Source organism: Pleurodeles waltl, chromosome 6 (assembly GCF_031143425.1).
Source record: "Pleurodeles waltl isolate 20211129_DDA chromosome 6, aPleWal1.hap1.20221129, whole genome shotgun sequence".
Classification (NCBI taxonomy): domain Eukaryota; kingdom Metazoa; phylum Chordata; class Amphibia; order Caudata; family Salamandridae; genus Pleurodeles; species Pleurodeles waltl.
The window spans coordinates 43,908,082-43,924,126 of NC_090445.1; the positions used below are offsets into that span (position 1 = coordinate 43,908,082).

Consider the following 16,045-nt stretch of genomic DNA (forward strand, 5'->3'; position numbering starts at 1 on the left):
CTCTTTCATCAGATTAGAGGGACCTCGATGGGTAGTACTTTTGCCCCCAGTTTAGCATGTCTATATATGTACGATTTCGAAAGAAAACACATTCTAACATCAGCGAACCCCTTTGATAAAGACATAAATTTATGGAAACGTTACATAGATGATATTTTGATCATCTGGCAGGGCCCCCTTGCACTAACGGAGGAGTTTATAACTTGGATTAATTCCCTTGATCCATTCCTGAAGTTTACAGCTTCAGTGTCTACCATCCAACTACCCTTTTTGGACTTGATGATCACTATTGATAAAGGTTTATTGAGCACAAGCACCTACCATAAACCAACAGATTGAAACAGTCTTCTTTTATATGAAAGCCACCACCCAAGAGCACTAAGAGAAAATTTACCAGTGGGGCAATTCTTACGACTGAGGCGTAACTGTAGCTTCACCCATGAATATGACAGACAGGCTGACATCCTCCAAACTAAACTCTGTGACCGACATTATCCATTTAAGACAGTAAATGCCGCTCGAAAAAGAGCGAGAAATAACCACAGGGATAGCTTACTTGAAAAAAACACAAAGACCCCCCAGTCACGCATAACCTGTGTTACCACATTTACTCCTCTGTCTAATACAATAAAAAAAGTGCTTAACAAACGCTGGTCTATCTTAGGGAGTGGAGGTTCTGTCATACCAAAACCCCTCTTCGCCTTTAAACGTACCTCTAATATAAAAGACATAGTGATCCACACACGTCCACAAAGAGATGACATCCCCAAACAAAGAACATTATGGGATCTTCCACCTGTTGAGGGTCACTTCCCTTGTGGTAACTGCAACGTGTGCTCTTTAACAAGTAGAATGACATCACTTGATCTTGATCCTATCGGCAAATGGTTCCTAAGAAGACACACTAATTGCAACTCTAAGAACTGCATTTATATGATCACATGCCCTTGTGGCTTACGTTATGTAGGAATGACAACTCGACCAGTAAAAATACGCATAAATGAGCACAGAAGTAACATTAGATGCCGGAGAGTAACTACAAAATTATGTGCCCATTTTTTGGAAACTGCCCACACGCCAGATGATCTTCGATGGGTGGTCCTCGAGGCCCCTAAAAACCTCCCTAATGGTTCCCACTCACTTTTTAGAATAGAACAGCGATGGATTTTTAAATTAGGGACAATGTCACATGGATTAAACGATGACATACCTTGGACAGCCCTCTAGACATAAAATCCTTTTTTGATGAGCAATACATTTAAGGATTCCTTACTCCATGTATCACTCCTTAAGACCTTGATCTAGAATCAATAGCGACAAACTGCAGATTTGGGTTTTTTTTTGGTTCTTCTAAAATACTGTTTATATTTTTTTCTATTTTTTTTATATTTTTTTCTATTTTTCAAATAGGTTAATAACCTTATGTTCCTTCTGGCTCTCTGTACCTTTTCCTTCATTCAATAGTTTATTTATACCTGAATAACACATACATAGGTTCAATTGTGCTAATTATTATGGGCTTTTGGAGCTTCTATGATCATCCTTTCTTTATGTTACATTAGAACATTTTCGATCTCCTGTACCGTATATTTTAACTCCGGTTTAAAAAAAACACTGCCGTAACTGTAGTCCTTTATCTTGGTTAAGAATCCCCATAAACTACAACTTTTTAGTCTGTTTTCACTTTTCATTTAATGCGAGCCGGCAATTATTTCCGGTCACACATATTGGGGTTTCCTCTTTAAAAACCTCGGTAGAACGCCATATCGGTGTTCTACACGGACACAGGTCTGCAGGGTAGATTAATCGGCCTACTTTCAAAGGAACTACAAGTAAGTCCTTTCTCTCATCCGTTTTCGATCTTCTGTACCGGATAATTTACATTCCGGTCAGAATATACCGCCGTAGCTGTAGTTCTGTATCTTGGCTAGGATTCCTCAAATACCATAACTTTAAGTCCGTTTTCACTTTTTATTTAATACGAGCCGGCAATTTTTTCCGGTTCCGCATATTGGGGTTTCCACTTTAAATAACCTTGGTAGAACGTCGTACCGGTGTTCACATTGGACACAGATCTGCAGGGCAATTTAAAAAGAACTACAGTTAAGTCTTTTCCCTCACCCGTTTCCGACCTTCTTCGTTCGCTGGTGCCCCTTGAGATAACATGTGTTTGAACCAGCGATCTGCGACGGTCATTTAATTAATAAATTTTTTTCTATTACTGACGCATAGTCAACTAGGATAAGCTCGTTAAACAACAATTATCCTCCTGCCCTGTATAATTTCTATATGCAAGGTCTACTGACAATATAGCCCTATATTCGCCTTAATCTTGTTATTATTTAATGACATTAGATCAATGGTAATTTGTTTACTGCAACATTTATGATAACTCTTTGAACCTATTTAATTATGACATGAGTTTTTCCTTCTGACTGACAGAAGCCTCAACCATCTGCTTTATTTAGTTTTGACATCCTTCCATTGATTATGGGATTTTTGCTTGTATTTATGCCAGATCATAAATGGTAACGGTTTTCACATTTAGTAATTATTTGTTTTGGAGAAGTGTGAGCCAAGTACCTGCTGAACTCTCTATGTCATTATTTTAACCTCTTTTGATTATCAATCAACAGAATATTAGCTCCTTATTTCCAGACTTGTGATCTTTTAAGAGCGCTATCCTGACATTGGGGATGGTAAGCTGTTATTATTAATAATTTTATTTCACTAGAGTGAGCCACTGTAAGCACACTAACTTCACATGTGCACTAATTTCGTAAATTTAATTATACAAATTGATCATGATTTATGCTTTATCTACTTAGGGTGAACCTTTTTTTGTACGAGTAGGACTAAGTAAGTGATTACTTATCTTTAGTTATTGATGAGTATCTGTTTTGTAAATATTGGAGTAGATTTTCTTTTTTGGTCCTGAGGAAGCGTCATAGGATCCGGCTGGACCATTCGGACGCGAAACATGTAGACCCGCTATAGAGAGATACCATATAGTGTTTATCCTCCCTTTGAGAGTAGGTGACCATCGTCTATCACCCATTACTCTCTGACTTGTTTTTAATCTTGGTCTTCATCACATATAACTAATTAAACTATGAATGATAACTGTTGATGATGAACCAATTTTAATCTTTTTCTATTCACTCCATCGACATCTGGGTACTTCTAATGGAGCACCCGTTCAAAATAAAAGTTTTGGATGTGCGACTATCTGAGCACCCCGGTTAAGAGCACCCCCTTGGGGGGAGCCCGTTAGGCATTGCAGCACCGGCCTAACGAGGAGCTTTCCCAATGATGAAGCCAGTCATCCATTGCGATGCATGAGGGTTCTTGCTCCTGTAGATATTCTATTCACTTTCAATAGGAACAGTGTACCTTTTGATTTATAATGACTACATTGGGAGGCTGTACACTGGACCTGTAATCTCCCGGTCCCTCTTCTATTTATCCGTGTTTGCCACATTGTCAGTCTTCTCTTGAATCTGCAGATGAATGTTGAAGAGTAGGGCCAGGTTATCTACAAAGTCCAGGTCATTGAGCTGCATCCAAGGTGTTCCTCAGACCCCATCTCTTCTCCTTGCTGTGGATGCCATGATCTAGTCTATGGCTATCAGGAAGAGACAAAATGAGAGCAAACAACCCTGGCGTACTCAGGTCCTTGCTTGGAAGGTTTCTGTGAATTGTCCTCAATGGACTGTCTTGCAGGTCACTCTCTCATAAGAGTTCCTAATGACTCTTACATTTTTATCTGCAACACCATAGTGGTGGAGGAGTTTTCCAAAGGGTCTCTCTGTCAACAGTGTTGAATGCCTTCACATAAAAGTTGACATACAGGTGTGAGTTCCATTCCAGCGACTGCTCAATGATGATGCACAGTCCCACAATCTGGTCTGTGCTGGATCTATCTTTGTGGGAGCCAGCTTGCTGATCTTGCAACTGAACGTTGACTTGCTCCTTCATTCTGTTCGTGATTGGTTTGTTGACGACTGCCAAGGTTGATAGAAGAGTTATCCCTTCATAGTTTGAGCAGTTACTCAGGTCGCCTTTCTTGGGGATCTTAATGAGATATCCCTCCTTCCAGTCTGATGGCACCTTTTTCACCTTCCAGTCATGGGGTTGAGCATGTCTACTGATGTTTCAATGTCTGCCTTCAGTGCCTCTGCAGGCATACTGTCAGGTTCTGCTGCCTTCCCATTTCTCAGATGTTTTCTTCCATGGTTGGTCTGCTGCTGTTGATTGGCTAGGCCTAGTCAGCTGGCTGAGGGTTTGGTGGAGTCTGCCGCAATGACTGGTTCAGCAGTTTGTCAAAGTACTTAACCTATCTTCGTTGCTGGCCTTCATTACCAATGACTGTCTTCTCAGCCTTGCCATTAACAGATCTTTCTGGCTCACAATATCTGCTGGAGTGTTTCCTTGTTATGTTGTAGAGTTCTTTCACGTTTTCATGGTTTGCTGCTTCCTGGGCTTCTGTGGCAAGACCATTGTTGAATCTTCGATTGTCAGCTCTTAAGCTTCTCTTTGCTGCTATGGTTTAATTGTATTCACCTTGAACTTTTACTTTTTCTGCTCTTGTTCGGCTGGTGCTGACAGCAGATTACTTTTACTTTCTTGCTTGGATTTTTCTCAAGGATCTTGGTGGAGATCTATTCTTTATACTGGTGTTTCTTGGAACTCAGTACCTCCTGGCAGGTTGATATCACAGTTTCTTTGTTCTTTTCCCACTAACTTTCTACTGGGTCTTTTTCATCCTTTAGTTCTTGCAGGACTTGAAACGTGTTAATCAGGGTGGCTGAGTATTCACTCCGTGTTTGCATATTTGAGGAGGGTGGTGTTATATCGCTGGTGTTTGTTTGTCAATTCCATCCATGCTTACCTCAGGTTAAGTTTTCGCCAGACCATGGCAGGGTGATGGTCTGATGCCACATCCATTCCTCTCATCAATCTCACATCTAGCAGGTACCTCTGGAACTTGTTGGCAATGCAGACATGGTTGATTCTGTGTTGAATGTTTTAGTGACATTCACTCTGCCTTGTGTATTCTTTTGTGAAGGCATACACTCCAGCCTATCGCCAGACTGTTCAGGGCACAGAGCTCTGCAAGCCTTTCACCATTCTGTTGGGATAACCTTTTGGTAAGTTAACAAAAAGTCTTTTGCAACAGACAGCTAGCTGTCTGGTAGGCCTGACCTAAAAACAATGTTGGCCCATGAGATCTTGCTTTCTCTTGGTGTTGCGCAAACTCTGGATTCTTCTAGAACATTTATCAAACACACATTTGTAAAGTTGTGTATGTTATGTTTAAAATAGGTGACAATAGCAACACTGAAATAATCAGTGTTTTGGTTTTCAGAGTCCTCAAGCTAGCCCCTGTGTTCTTTAACTCCCTCAACAATATTTCAGAATTTTTACTGGGGTATTAGAATCATCTATTTGTCAATAAAAAAGGCATTTATTTTCAGGTTGAGTTAGATATGTGTATCTCCGGAGTAGTTTCAGATAAGCTTGTTTTTCACTCGAATTGCAGTAGAGCTGCCTTTTGTGGTGCATCACAGGAATTATTTTATGTGTTTCATGTGTAATACATGGTGATGTATTTGCATTCACAGGGAAGCGGTATAAAGTAATAAATGTCATATCCCATCCTAATTATAATGTCAACGCCAAGAAGCCGAAAATTGCAGAATTCTATGACTATGACATTGCTTTGGTGGAAATTGGTGATATGAACAAAAAACCAGGAGGAAAAGAAGAAAAGATAGAATTCAGCTCCAAAGTCAGGTGAGTGAACTCTTTAGAGTTTAATTTAGAGGGGAGGAGGTTAAGAGCATGATAATAGATTTTGTTTGGTTCAGTCGTGTGCTGGTGGTTGAACTGTTGGAGGAAACAGGCAGATGATTGTAGTATGACGGAGAAGGCAAGATAAATGATGTGTAGTTAAAGGAAGGTAGGTGACAGACTATCCTGTGATAAAAGGGAATGTGCTAGGATTGTCATCAGAAAGTAACAAATAAAACAGTTACTTACTAGTTGCAATAGATTATCAATGAGGGAAACCACTAAACTTGTAGAAACTTCCTAGCAGCAGGCCGCAACTCAGAAATACCCCAATCTTTTACTTAAAACCTCAATGTCCATTCCAAACATGTTTTCTTCTTGCACTCTTTACACATGTTTTATACATTTAAAATCAAAGGAAAAAATAGATTCAACTGTGCCAGCTGAGCAATAAGGTGATATTTCTTTGTATTTTATTTTAAAGGTGAGTGGGGCTCACTTCAAATAAAAGAGCTTAGAAGATGTTTCACCCAAGTTTGCTTTTCATCACTAGCTATGCAACCAGCCTCAAATAAATAGAAGCAAGGGGGAGGAATTGCTTGCATGAGAACTGTTACAGATGGATCATTCCTGACCAAATACATAGAGCAATGTTTGGGAATCATAGATAGAAAAGGTCTGCTGGCTTCTCTTTTATTCTTACACTTTTTAGTCGGCAGACTGGTGGTGTTCTGGCTGTGGGTGTGCCAATAACCACCAGATATAGTGAGCTTGTTTACAAGCTAAATGGGGTTGCTGGTAGTCATGGTTCTGTACATGATGCAGCTGGTTTTAAAGGTGGTGTGGGCGGCAAGGGGGGTGGGAGCAATTGCCTTCCATCAGGATGGCGGTGATGTGATTATATTTCTTCAGGTCCTGGCTGAGACGGTCTGTGATGTGTAGGATGCCAGTGTGGAGTCTGAGTGGCAATAAAGTAGTGTGTTATCACCATCTAGATGTGGAAGAATGAGGGCTTAAATAGCAGTTCTGTAGTTGCGTTCAAGAAGAAACGGTTTGACCTTTTTCTTTAAAAGAGAGAACTGGTACCAGACCATTTTTAGGTCACAGCCTAACAGATACTACAGCTGTCTAGTTTGCTAAAGACACCTTAGGGACATTCTGAAAGCTGACCTAGGAATGCATTCTGTCCATTGCTTGACATTGGCTTTGTAATTTGTAACTCCCGTTTTCTTGCTTTCCATTTTTTGGCTTTATTTGTTTTAGGCTGACCAGCTTGAGTTTGTACCTTCTATTGCCTAAACCTTATTTACAGTACCCTTCTGAGTGCTCCCTTCCTTCAGACTTGTGAATCTTGTTCTTATCTCTTCACATTTGGTGTGCATTCAAAGACTGAGGTCAAATGCCAGGTGCTGGCTTCCGTAGGTGCTTGTTTTCCTTTCTTTCTCTGACTTCAAAGTGAGAGGATTTATGTGACAATCTTGCTAGCTACTGGGGGTATGAAAACGTATTTTTTCCTAGCACACAACAACATTTAAATGAACTGTGTACGTTTTTCAGAATATATCAGAATTAGGAACACAAATGAAGCATATTTTTTGTTATTTCTAAGGTGTTGGAAACAAATACTTTAATATGATCAAAACAAATCATTACACTAGGTGATGCAATTTCCACACATTTTCATCTGTGCACTGTATAGTTTTATTAGTAAAACTATGTCTGTGCAAATGTAATGGTCATTTCTATTGAAAATGTGTTGTCTGTAATGGCAGTGTGCTATCACACCATGAATGCCCCACTCTACTCTACTCTTTACCACTCCACATTCACTGCACTCTACTCTTCACCAATCCACTTTATACCACTCCACTGCACTTTGCACCACTCTAAGCCACTTCACTCTGCGCCACTTCAGGCTACGCCTCTCTACTGTACCCTGTACCCCTCTACTATGCCAATGCCCTCTTCGCCGTTCTATTCAGCACTACTGCACTCTTCGCCACTGCACTCTACATCACTCCAGTCTAGGCCACACCAATCTGCTCTGCACACCTCCACTCTACACCACAGTACTCTATGTCATTACACTCCATGCCAATATAATTTGCTCTGTAACACTCAACTCTAAGCCCCTGCACTCTACACCAATCCGCTGTATGCCATGGTAATCTACTCTGCACCACTGCACTCTATGCCACTGAACCCTACACCACTTTACTGTACGCCATTATACTCTATGCCACCCTACGCAACTGCACTCTATCCTGCATCACTCCACTTTGCCCCACTTCACTCTACTCTGAAAAAATCTACTATACATCACTGCACTCTACACCACTCTAATCCAGTCTGCGCCACTCCACTCTACACCAGTCTGCTCTTACCCACTGCACTCTATGCCAATGCAGTGTACACAACTGCACTCTGTCACTGCACTCTTCACCACTGCACTCTACTCTGCATCACTGTGCTCTATGCCACTGCTCTCTGCACCACTCTACTCCACTCTACACTACTGCATTCTGACACTTTACTCTGCAACACTGCACTCTCTGCTATTGGACTCTGTCATGCTGCTGTGCACTACTCCACTCTAGGCTATGCCACTCTACGCCACCGCATGCTTTGGCACTGCACTCTACCACATTATACTCTACTCTAGACCACTCTATGCTACTTTACTCTGCACCACTCTTTGCCACTGCACTCTATGCCATAAAATTCTACTATACACTCTACGCCACTGCAATCTATGCCACTCAACTCTACTATGCACCACTCAAATCTAGGACGCTCCACTCTGCACACTCTATGCCACTGCACTCTACTCTGCGCCACTCTACTCTGAACCACTCCACTCTGCACCACTCTAATGTACACCACTGTATTCTGTGATGCTACATTGTACACCACTGAATTCAATGCCACTGCACTCAACGCCACTATACTCTGTGACACTCTATGTCAATGCACTCTACACCAGTCCAATCTACGTGACTTCACACTATGGCAAACCTCTACATGACACTCTTTGCCACTCCACTCTACAACACTCTACGCACCTCCATGCCATTCTCCTCTACACCACTGACTTTTAGCCATGGTGAACAAAATGGCTAAAACACATTGGGAAAGCCAATAGCTCTTACATAGGCGAGAGCTATTGGCTCTGCAAATGTTTCTTATTTTTTAGCACTGTGCTCTTTGAGAGTGAGGTTGATGTCCATGTTGAAGCCAAGTGATGTGGCCTTCAAAGTAGTCAAAGTTAATTTAATTTAGCCTGAACAGGAAATCTGTGCTGGTTGCTGTGAGTTTCAGGTACGGACTGAGCGGCCATGTCTACAAGATGTGCAGGCTGTGTTTGCGTCATTGTACGTCTGAAGGAAAGGAGACTTTTGAACGGTGACTCAATGTTATCTGTGAGTAGAGCACCAAATGGCTCCATGTAGAGGTTGAAGATAACAGGAAACAGTATGGAACCATGGGGGGGCTAGGCAGATGATAGGGAACGTATGGGACCTGGAGGTTCCCATGTGACAAACTGTTGTTGGTTGTAAAGTTAGGAGAAGAACCAGTGGACTAGGTAGATGATAGGGATCTTCTGGGACCTGGAGGTGTCCATGTGACAAATTGGCGCTGGTTGTAAAGCTAGGAGAAGAACCAGTGAAGGACATTGCCTGTAAATCCTATTCGAAACATCAGGGTAGGATGGTGGACTGTGTGAAAGGCAACTAAAAGGTCCAGTGATATCAGGAGGCAAAGGCCTCCTCTATCTGTGGCCAAGAGGGTATTATTTACCATGTGTAATGCAGTCTTCTGATGGACACAGCAGCAGACAGCCCCCTAAGAGTCCTTTCACTGGCCCAGAAAGTGAACTGAAGAGTACGTCTGAGAGTCCTATTTTTATATTTGATGGCTTCTTTGAAGTAGGATAAGTTTTTAGAGAATTCCCTTTGAAGTGCTTGGAGTTTCCTGCCTCCGCTGCCCTGGCTTTGGTCTGACACCTTCAACAATGAAGTGGTGTGAAGTCCTTTGTGTGAAGTCTGTGCCCAGCTCTGTCCATCCATTCTGCTAGTGATGTCCCATCCAGGCACACCTAATCCCTATATTGTGTGGCTGCCTGGAAGGAATATACAATATCTAACTGCCAACTACCCCCAGTCATGTGACCCAGCAACAGGCTGCAAACACCAAATAGGGCAGAAAAGTGCCAACTTTCTACAAGTGGCATTTTAAAAATTGTTACTGAAAATCGAACTTTACCATTAAAGAGGATTTTAAATGACAACTTTCTAGACATCAAACATGAAATCTTTACCTGCTCCCATTCAAAACGTAGCACTTATTATATTTAATAAGGCAACACAATGTTATCCTATGAGAGGTAGGCCTCACAGTAGTGAAAAACAAATTTTGGAGTTTTTCACTACTAGGACATGCAAAACTTAAGAAAGACAATGTCCAACCTAATAATTACACATACAGAGTCTTATGGGCTACGCAGGGCCCACCTCAGGTGAAGCATATGCAGTTAAAAGGGAGTTTAAGGCCTGGCCTTATTGCCAAGTCACATTGGCAGTTTAAAACTGCATACAGGCCGCAACAGTAGAACTGGGATAGGTTATAAGGCTCTACTTAAGTGGATGCATAATAAGTGCCCCCAGCCCACAAGTAGCATTTAATTTACAGGCCCTGTGTATATGGTATACCACTTTACTAGGGACTTACATGTAAAATAATTATGCCAATCAGGGGTAAGCCAATTTTACCATGTTTCCCAGTGTGAGCACAAGCATTTTAGCACTGGTTAGCAGCGGTGGAGAACACAAAGTCCTAAGGCCAACAAAAACAACTTTAGCCAAATAGAAGGCGGATAAAAGACAAAGGTTTTCAGAGACAGATCACCCTAACACTGGCAGGTCTAACAGCGGGCCATAATAAATAGGATTTAGATTTGGGTCTATTTTCTGACGCACAATGGAGTAGACATTGCTGTCTTATTACTACAATAACCCATAGTCCAGAAAGCTTCACCTGCTTTATTTTGAGGTCCTTCCTAAGGGACATATAACTCACATCACTCAAAGGCCCTTATTGCGAGTGACCTGTTAATTACCAGTTACACAGCACAACTGCACTCCATAGGTAATTTGCCCTGTAAACATTTTTGGCAGGTACATTAAGAAAAGAGCCATGAACATGAGAAAAGCAAGGGCGTACTGGTGCAGAAACAGCAATTCCCATGTTTATTTCTCCTTCCAGACACTGCATATTGTAAACAGAAGGAATACCACGTGCAGGGATTACCAGGTGCGAGTATTCTGACACAATTATCAAAACAATCGGATCGAAGGGCTTCAGTGAATTTGCCCCAACATATAGGGGGTCATTCTGACCCCGGCGGTCATAGACCGCCGGGGCCAGGGTCGGCGGGAGCACCGCCGACAGGCTGGCGGTGCCCCGCAGGGCATTCTGACCGCGGCGGTTTGGCCGCGGTCAGAAGTGGAAAACCGGCGGTCTCCCGCCGGTTTTCCGCTGCCCATTAGAATCCTCCATGTTCCTGGCGGTTCGCCCGCCAGGAACAGGATGGCGGTATGGGGTGTCGTGGGGCCCCCGGGGGCCCCTGCAGTGCCCATGCTAATAGCATGGGCACTGCAGGGCCCCCGTAAGAGGGCCCCAAAAAGAATTTCAGTGTCTGCTCAGCAGACACTGAAATTCGCGACGGGTGCAACTGCACCCGTCGCACCTTCCCACTCCGCCGGCTCCATTCGGAGCCAGCTTCCTCGTGGGAAGGGTGTTTCCCACTGGGCTGGCGGGCGGCCTTTTGGCGGTCGCCCGCCAGCCCAGTGGGAAACCCAGAATCACCGCGGCGGTCTTACGACCGCGGAGCGGTGTTCTGGAGGGGGGAACTCTGGCGGGCGGCCTCCGCCGCCCATCAGAGTTAGAATCACCCCCATAATGATTGTTTTAGATGCCTGGGCACTGAGGATTTCTTTATATAGCTGATATAGCCAGGACGTCTTTATGCGAATAATGGACTCCTGTGGCAGGCCTGCAAATGCCTGCTTAAGGTGCAAGAATGTAAAAAATTGGCTAGATATTTGGGTAGTGTCCATAACTGCCTCTAATCTCCATGCATCCACCTAACACCTCACTCTGCAGTGTGCATTCACCAGGACCCTGCCCTAACTTCCATCTTTCTTCTACAGGCCTATCTGCATCCCCTGCACAGAAGGCACCACCAGAGCTTTGAGGAAAAAAGTTGCACAGACCACCTGCGATGAGCACGGTAAGTGTTGGAACACAGTAACTTGTCTGAGGCTCACATGCACCAATATGAGAAATTCTATGTGACTGAGTAACCATTTTGGTGATTCTGGGCGAGAAAAAAGAGACTTTATGCCAGCCAGTTAACAAGAGAGAAGTTCAGTGCCTGAGAGGAAAGCCAAGGATTGTTTTTTTCACTTTGATCTGTCTATGTCTGGACATATGGCCCTGAACCTGGTAATGCTTTGCTGAAGCCCTAGTCTCCTCTCCTCCTCAGATCTGCCTAGGAGAGATCTCTTTTATTGTACTTCCATATTATATTACCTACTTCAGTGGTTCCCAACCTGTGGTCCGGGGACACCTGGGGGTCCGCGAAGCCTCCTCAGGGGGTCCGAGGCTGCTTAGAAAATTAAATAATATTAACAGATTAGGTCCCTAGCTTTCAGTAATGACTCAGTAGGGGGTCCCTGGATTCCAGTAATGACTCAGTGGGGGTCCCTGGGTTCCAGTAATGATAAAGTGGGGGTCCACAGAAGTCAAAAGATTGGGAGCCACTGACCTACTTGCATTGTTCCAGATTGTGAGAGTGAAAGTTTGGCAAAGGGAGGGCAGCGATAATCGCAAAGCTTTCAGTATACATTGTTGTTTTGTTCCCTGCAGAGGCGACACTGCTGAAGTGGGGGCTTGTCGAAGCCATGTTCATTACACAAGAAGACAACCAGCTAACCAGGAAAGATGTGACAATTAAAACTGGAGACCAGGTATGGAACAGGTTTTATGGACATGCAGTCCAAGGTAGTGCTCCTTTATTTATAATCAATGCTCCCAGGTTTACATTTTTACTGATTTTTACAGACAGAAATCAATGTGTTTCATGTCTGTATTTATTTTTAAAAGCGGAAAACTACTGAAAATTGTGCTTCTAATGAGTGACTTTCCATGCTGTCTGTTGTGAATTCCAAGACAAAATATTAGCAGGTAGACAGCATGGATAGTTAAAAAAACTAAGTATGATATCCTTAAATACAGGCATATGTTAAAATATATTTCCAGCAAATTGCTAATATTTATCTGTGGGTGTACTGTTTTGCTATGTTTGTCTGCTAAATCTGCTAAAACGTGAAAGGCATCAAGGTATGAGTGCATGCTTATCAGTTAAATAAATGTGGAAATGTAGATTGTTGACTCCACGTATTCACAAATCACAAATTAAATTTGAATAAATACTAATACGATGGGCAACAAATGAATATGGATAAATACAGATGGAAATGTTATAAAACTAAATATCGTAAAACCGGGAGGCCCATTTTATATCCAGACTTACAGTAACTTCTGATGTACACTTGTGCCACATGAGCATAGCTAGATGTACCACCATGTCCTTCTGCATGGCTAATGCAAGGCTTTGTGCTCTCACATCTTCCATGTGTACCATTATTACTGTTTTCTATTGATTCTGTACTGTCATCCGTGCATACACTTGTAGCCTGACTTAAACCAAAGGCAAAGCCCGGGGAAAATAGTAGAGGGTAGACGCCTGGTCCACTAATCACTGTGGAAAAGAGGTACCCTATGTAGGTCCATTAGGCTGGATCCATCTTATATTTTCAGGATAAACTGGTATATGATATGTATTTATACATATTCACTGTCTATAAATGTATCTTTTATGAATAGCTTGAAAACCCGATATAAGAAAATGGAAAAACTAAGTTTAGCATCCAGTAATGATAACTTAGACAAAGTGATTCCACATGTAGTGGTTCTTAACAGTCCCCTGGTGGTTCTGCAAATATTAACAGATTAATAAAGCATGGGAGCAGTTCATTTACAGCAAACAGAATCTGTTATTCACAAGTGTTGGCCTCACATTAAGCACGAGCATGCACTGATGAAATGAGAGCATGGAATAGGAGCCAAAAAACAAAGTGATATGCTAGAGTCTAACATATTGCTTCATCTTCAGAAATAAAACGAATTTTTTTAAAAGCTCCAGCATTCCCTTTAACATAACAACTTAGACTTCAGCATGTTTTTGTTTGTGAATTAAATAAAATATTTCAGATCTATTTGAAGTATAATTGTTTCTGGATTTTTGTATATTGTTTTGAGATTCAAATCATAGAAATTGCTTAGGCAGGAGTCCCTGGTTTCCAGTAGTGATTCAATGGGGGTCCACAGTGGTAGAAATGTTAAGAACGGCTGTTATAGTGCTACCACATTCCTAGAACAATTTCCGCAACAACATTGGTCAGATTTGTCTATGCAAGGTGGAGAGTTTATGCATAGGAATAAGCAGGTCTTTGTTTTGGCAGGTGGGAAGATGGTTCTTCTTGCTACTTTTAAATACTTTAAGAGAATTAGTTACCCACTTATTTGTTGAATGTGAGTTACAGATTTTTAGGATGTTGCCTGAGAAGGAACTCCTCATGGTGGATTCGTAGAGATGTTTCCCTCTTAGTGTTCTGCTTCCTCTGGAGATGCAAAGGAAAATGTCACTTATCATCTAACTATTGGTCTGTAGCTTGTCTTGCTGTTTATTCACATATTCTGCACTCACCAGCCATCTCGTGTTTGCAAGAACGTTACAAGTTGTTTTCTCTAAAGAAGTTTTGAGTCTCAAGATATCTTGTGACTATTTCCTGAAGCCCACTATGCCTGAGATAAAAACTTAGGGGTAATTATGTGTTTGGCGGTCGGAAACATCTGACCGCCAAACTCCTGACGAGGACACCGCCATGGTGCTGGCAGTCTCCCGACCAGCCCCATTACAACTTTCCCATTGGGCTGACTGGCAGAAACCAAGGTTCCGGCCCATCAGCCCAGTGGGAAAGGTCTGGCAGCATTGTCCCCCTGCTCATAATTGAGCCAGCAGCAATACTGCAGTACACAGGATGCACCAGCACCCTTGGAATGCGCACTGTCTGCACGGACTGTGGTTTCAAGGAGTCGCAGTACTGAGTGGACTCAATACAGTGACAATTAGTCTCTCGGAGGGAAGGTGGGAGTACACTGCATGCCGGGGACTCCTCGTACTTGTCCAAAAGATGGAGCGCATGAATTGGAGCAAATTCTTTATAAAAGACTACAGTTAAGCCATCCAGGTCCAGTGCTTTGCCCCCAGGTATGCCCTGGATAACCTGCACAATATCCTCAGCTGTGAAAGTCTCATCTAAAAACTGGTGGTGTGTATCATCTAGCCAAAGTAATTGCTGTATGGCATCAAAGTAACAGGACTAGGTGGCAGGACCATTTACTAGCTCCAGAATGTGGTAGCCGCTAGCCCAAGGTTTGTGAAGTAGCATGGTGAGTGTCTTACCTGCTTTGTTCCCTTCACAATAGTGCCAAGCCACTGCCTCTCTGCCAAGATAATGCATCTCCCTGAATGCTGCCTCTTCATATTCTAATAATATACTCCTGAGGGACGCTAGCATGATCATGTTGTTGGTAGCAAAAAATTGGAGTCCTAACGCGTGTATATTCATCTCCAGTTGTTTGAGCTCCCTATCAATGCCTGGAGCACTCTGGCATGTTTAGCGATACATGCCCCATGAACAACCACTTTAAATGCCTCCCAGAGCGTGGAAGAAGAATCAATGGAGCATGCATTGTGTTCAAAATAGTCAATTATGGCTTGTGGGGCGAGGCCAACCACACCAACATGGCGGACGCATAATCCCGAGGCTCTGTCGGGGCCTAACAGAATCCTGCCTGAATCTACTCCCCCTGTGAGTCAGTAAACTGGACCGTGCAGAGGTAGACAGAGGCGCCGGTGGGGAGCGGCCGTCTAGTGCCTGGGAACTCAGAGGCGCCCGCGGACGACTTCAAGAGTGGACCGGGCGTGGCTGGAGGCCTAGCCCGGACTGGCCTGCAAGGTGCGACGGTGCCTTGCTGAGCAGCGGAGGTTGGACGAAGATGCGAGGAGCGGCTCGCACTCCCAGAGGGCTTCCGGCGTGCCCGTGCCTGCCGGGCTGGCTGGAGT

General features: G+C 43.1%; 1 protein-coding gene across 1 annotated transcript in view; it reads left to right on the forward strand.

Annotated features, from left to right (window-relative positions):
• LOC138299143 (complement factor B-like) overlaps positions 1–16,045 on the forward strand; it is a 196,360-nt gene that overhangs the window by 127,412 nt on the left and 52,903 nt on the right. Inside the window, exons 13-15 of the mRNA XM_069237202.1 lie at positions 5,625–5,796; positions 12,003–12,082; positions 12,721–12,821. Coding sequence (XP_069093303.1) covers positions 5,625–5,796; positions 12,003–12,082; positions 12,721–12,821 — 353 coding nt within the window. The remainder of the gene's footprint in view (positions 1–5,624; positions 5,797–12,002; positions 12,083–12,720; positions 12,822–16,045) is intronic.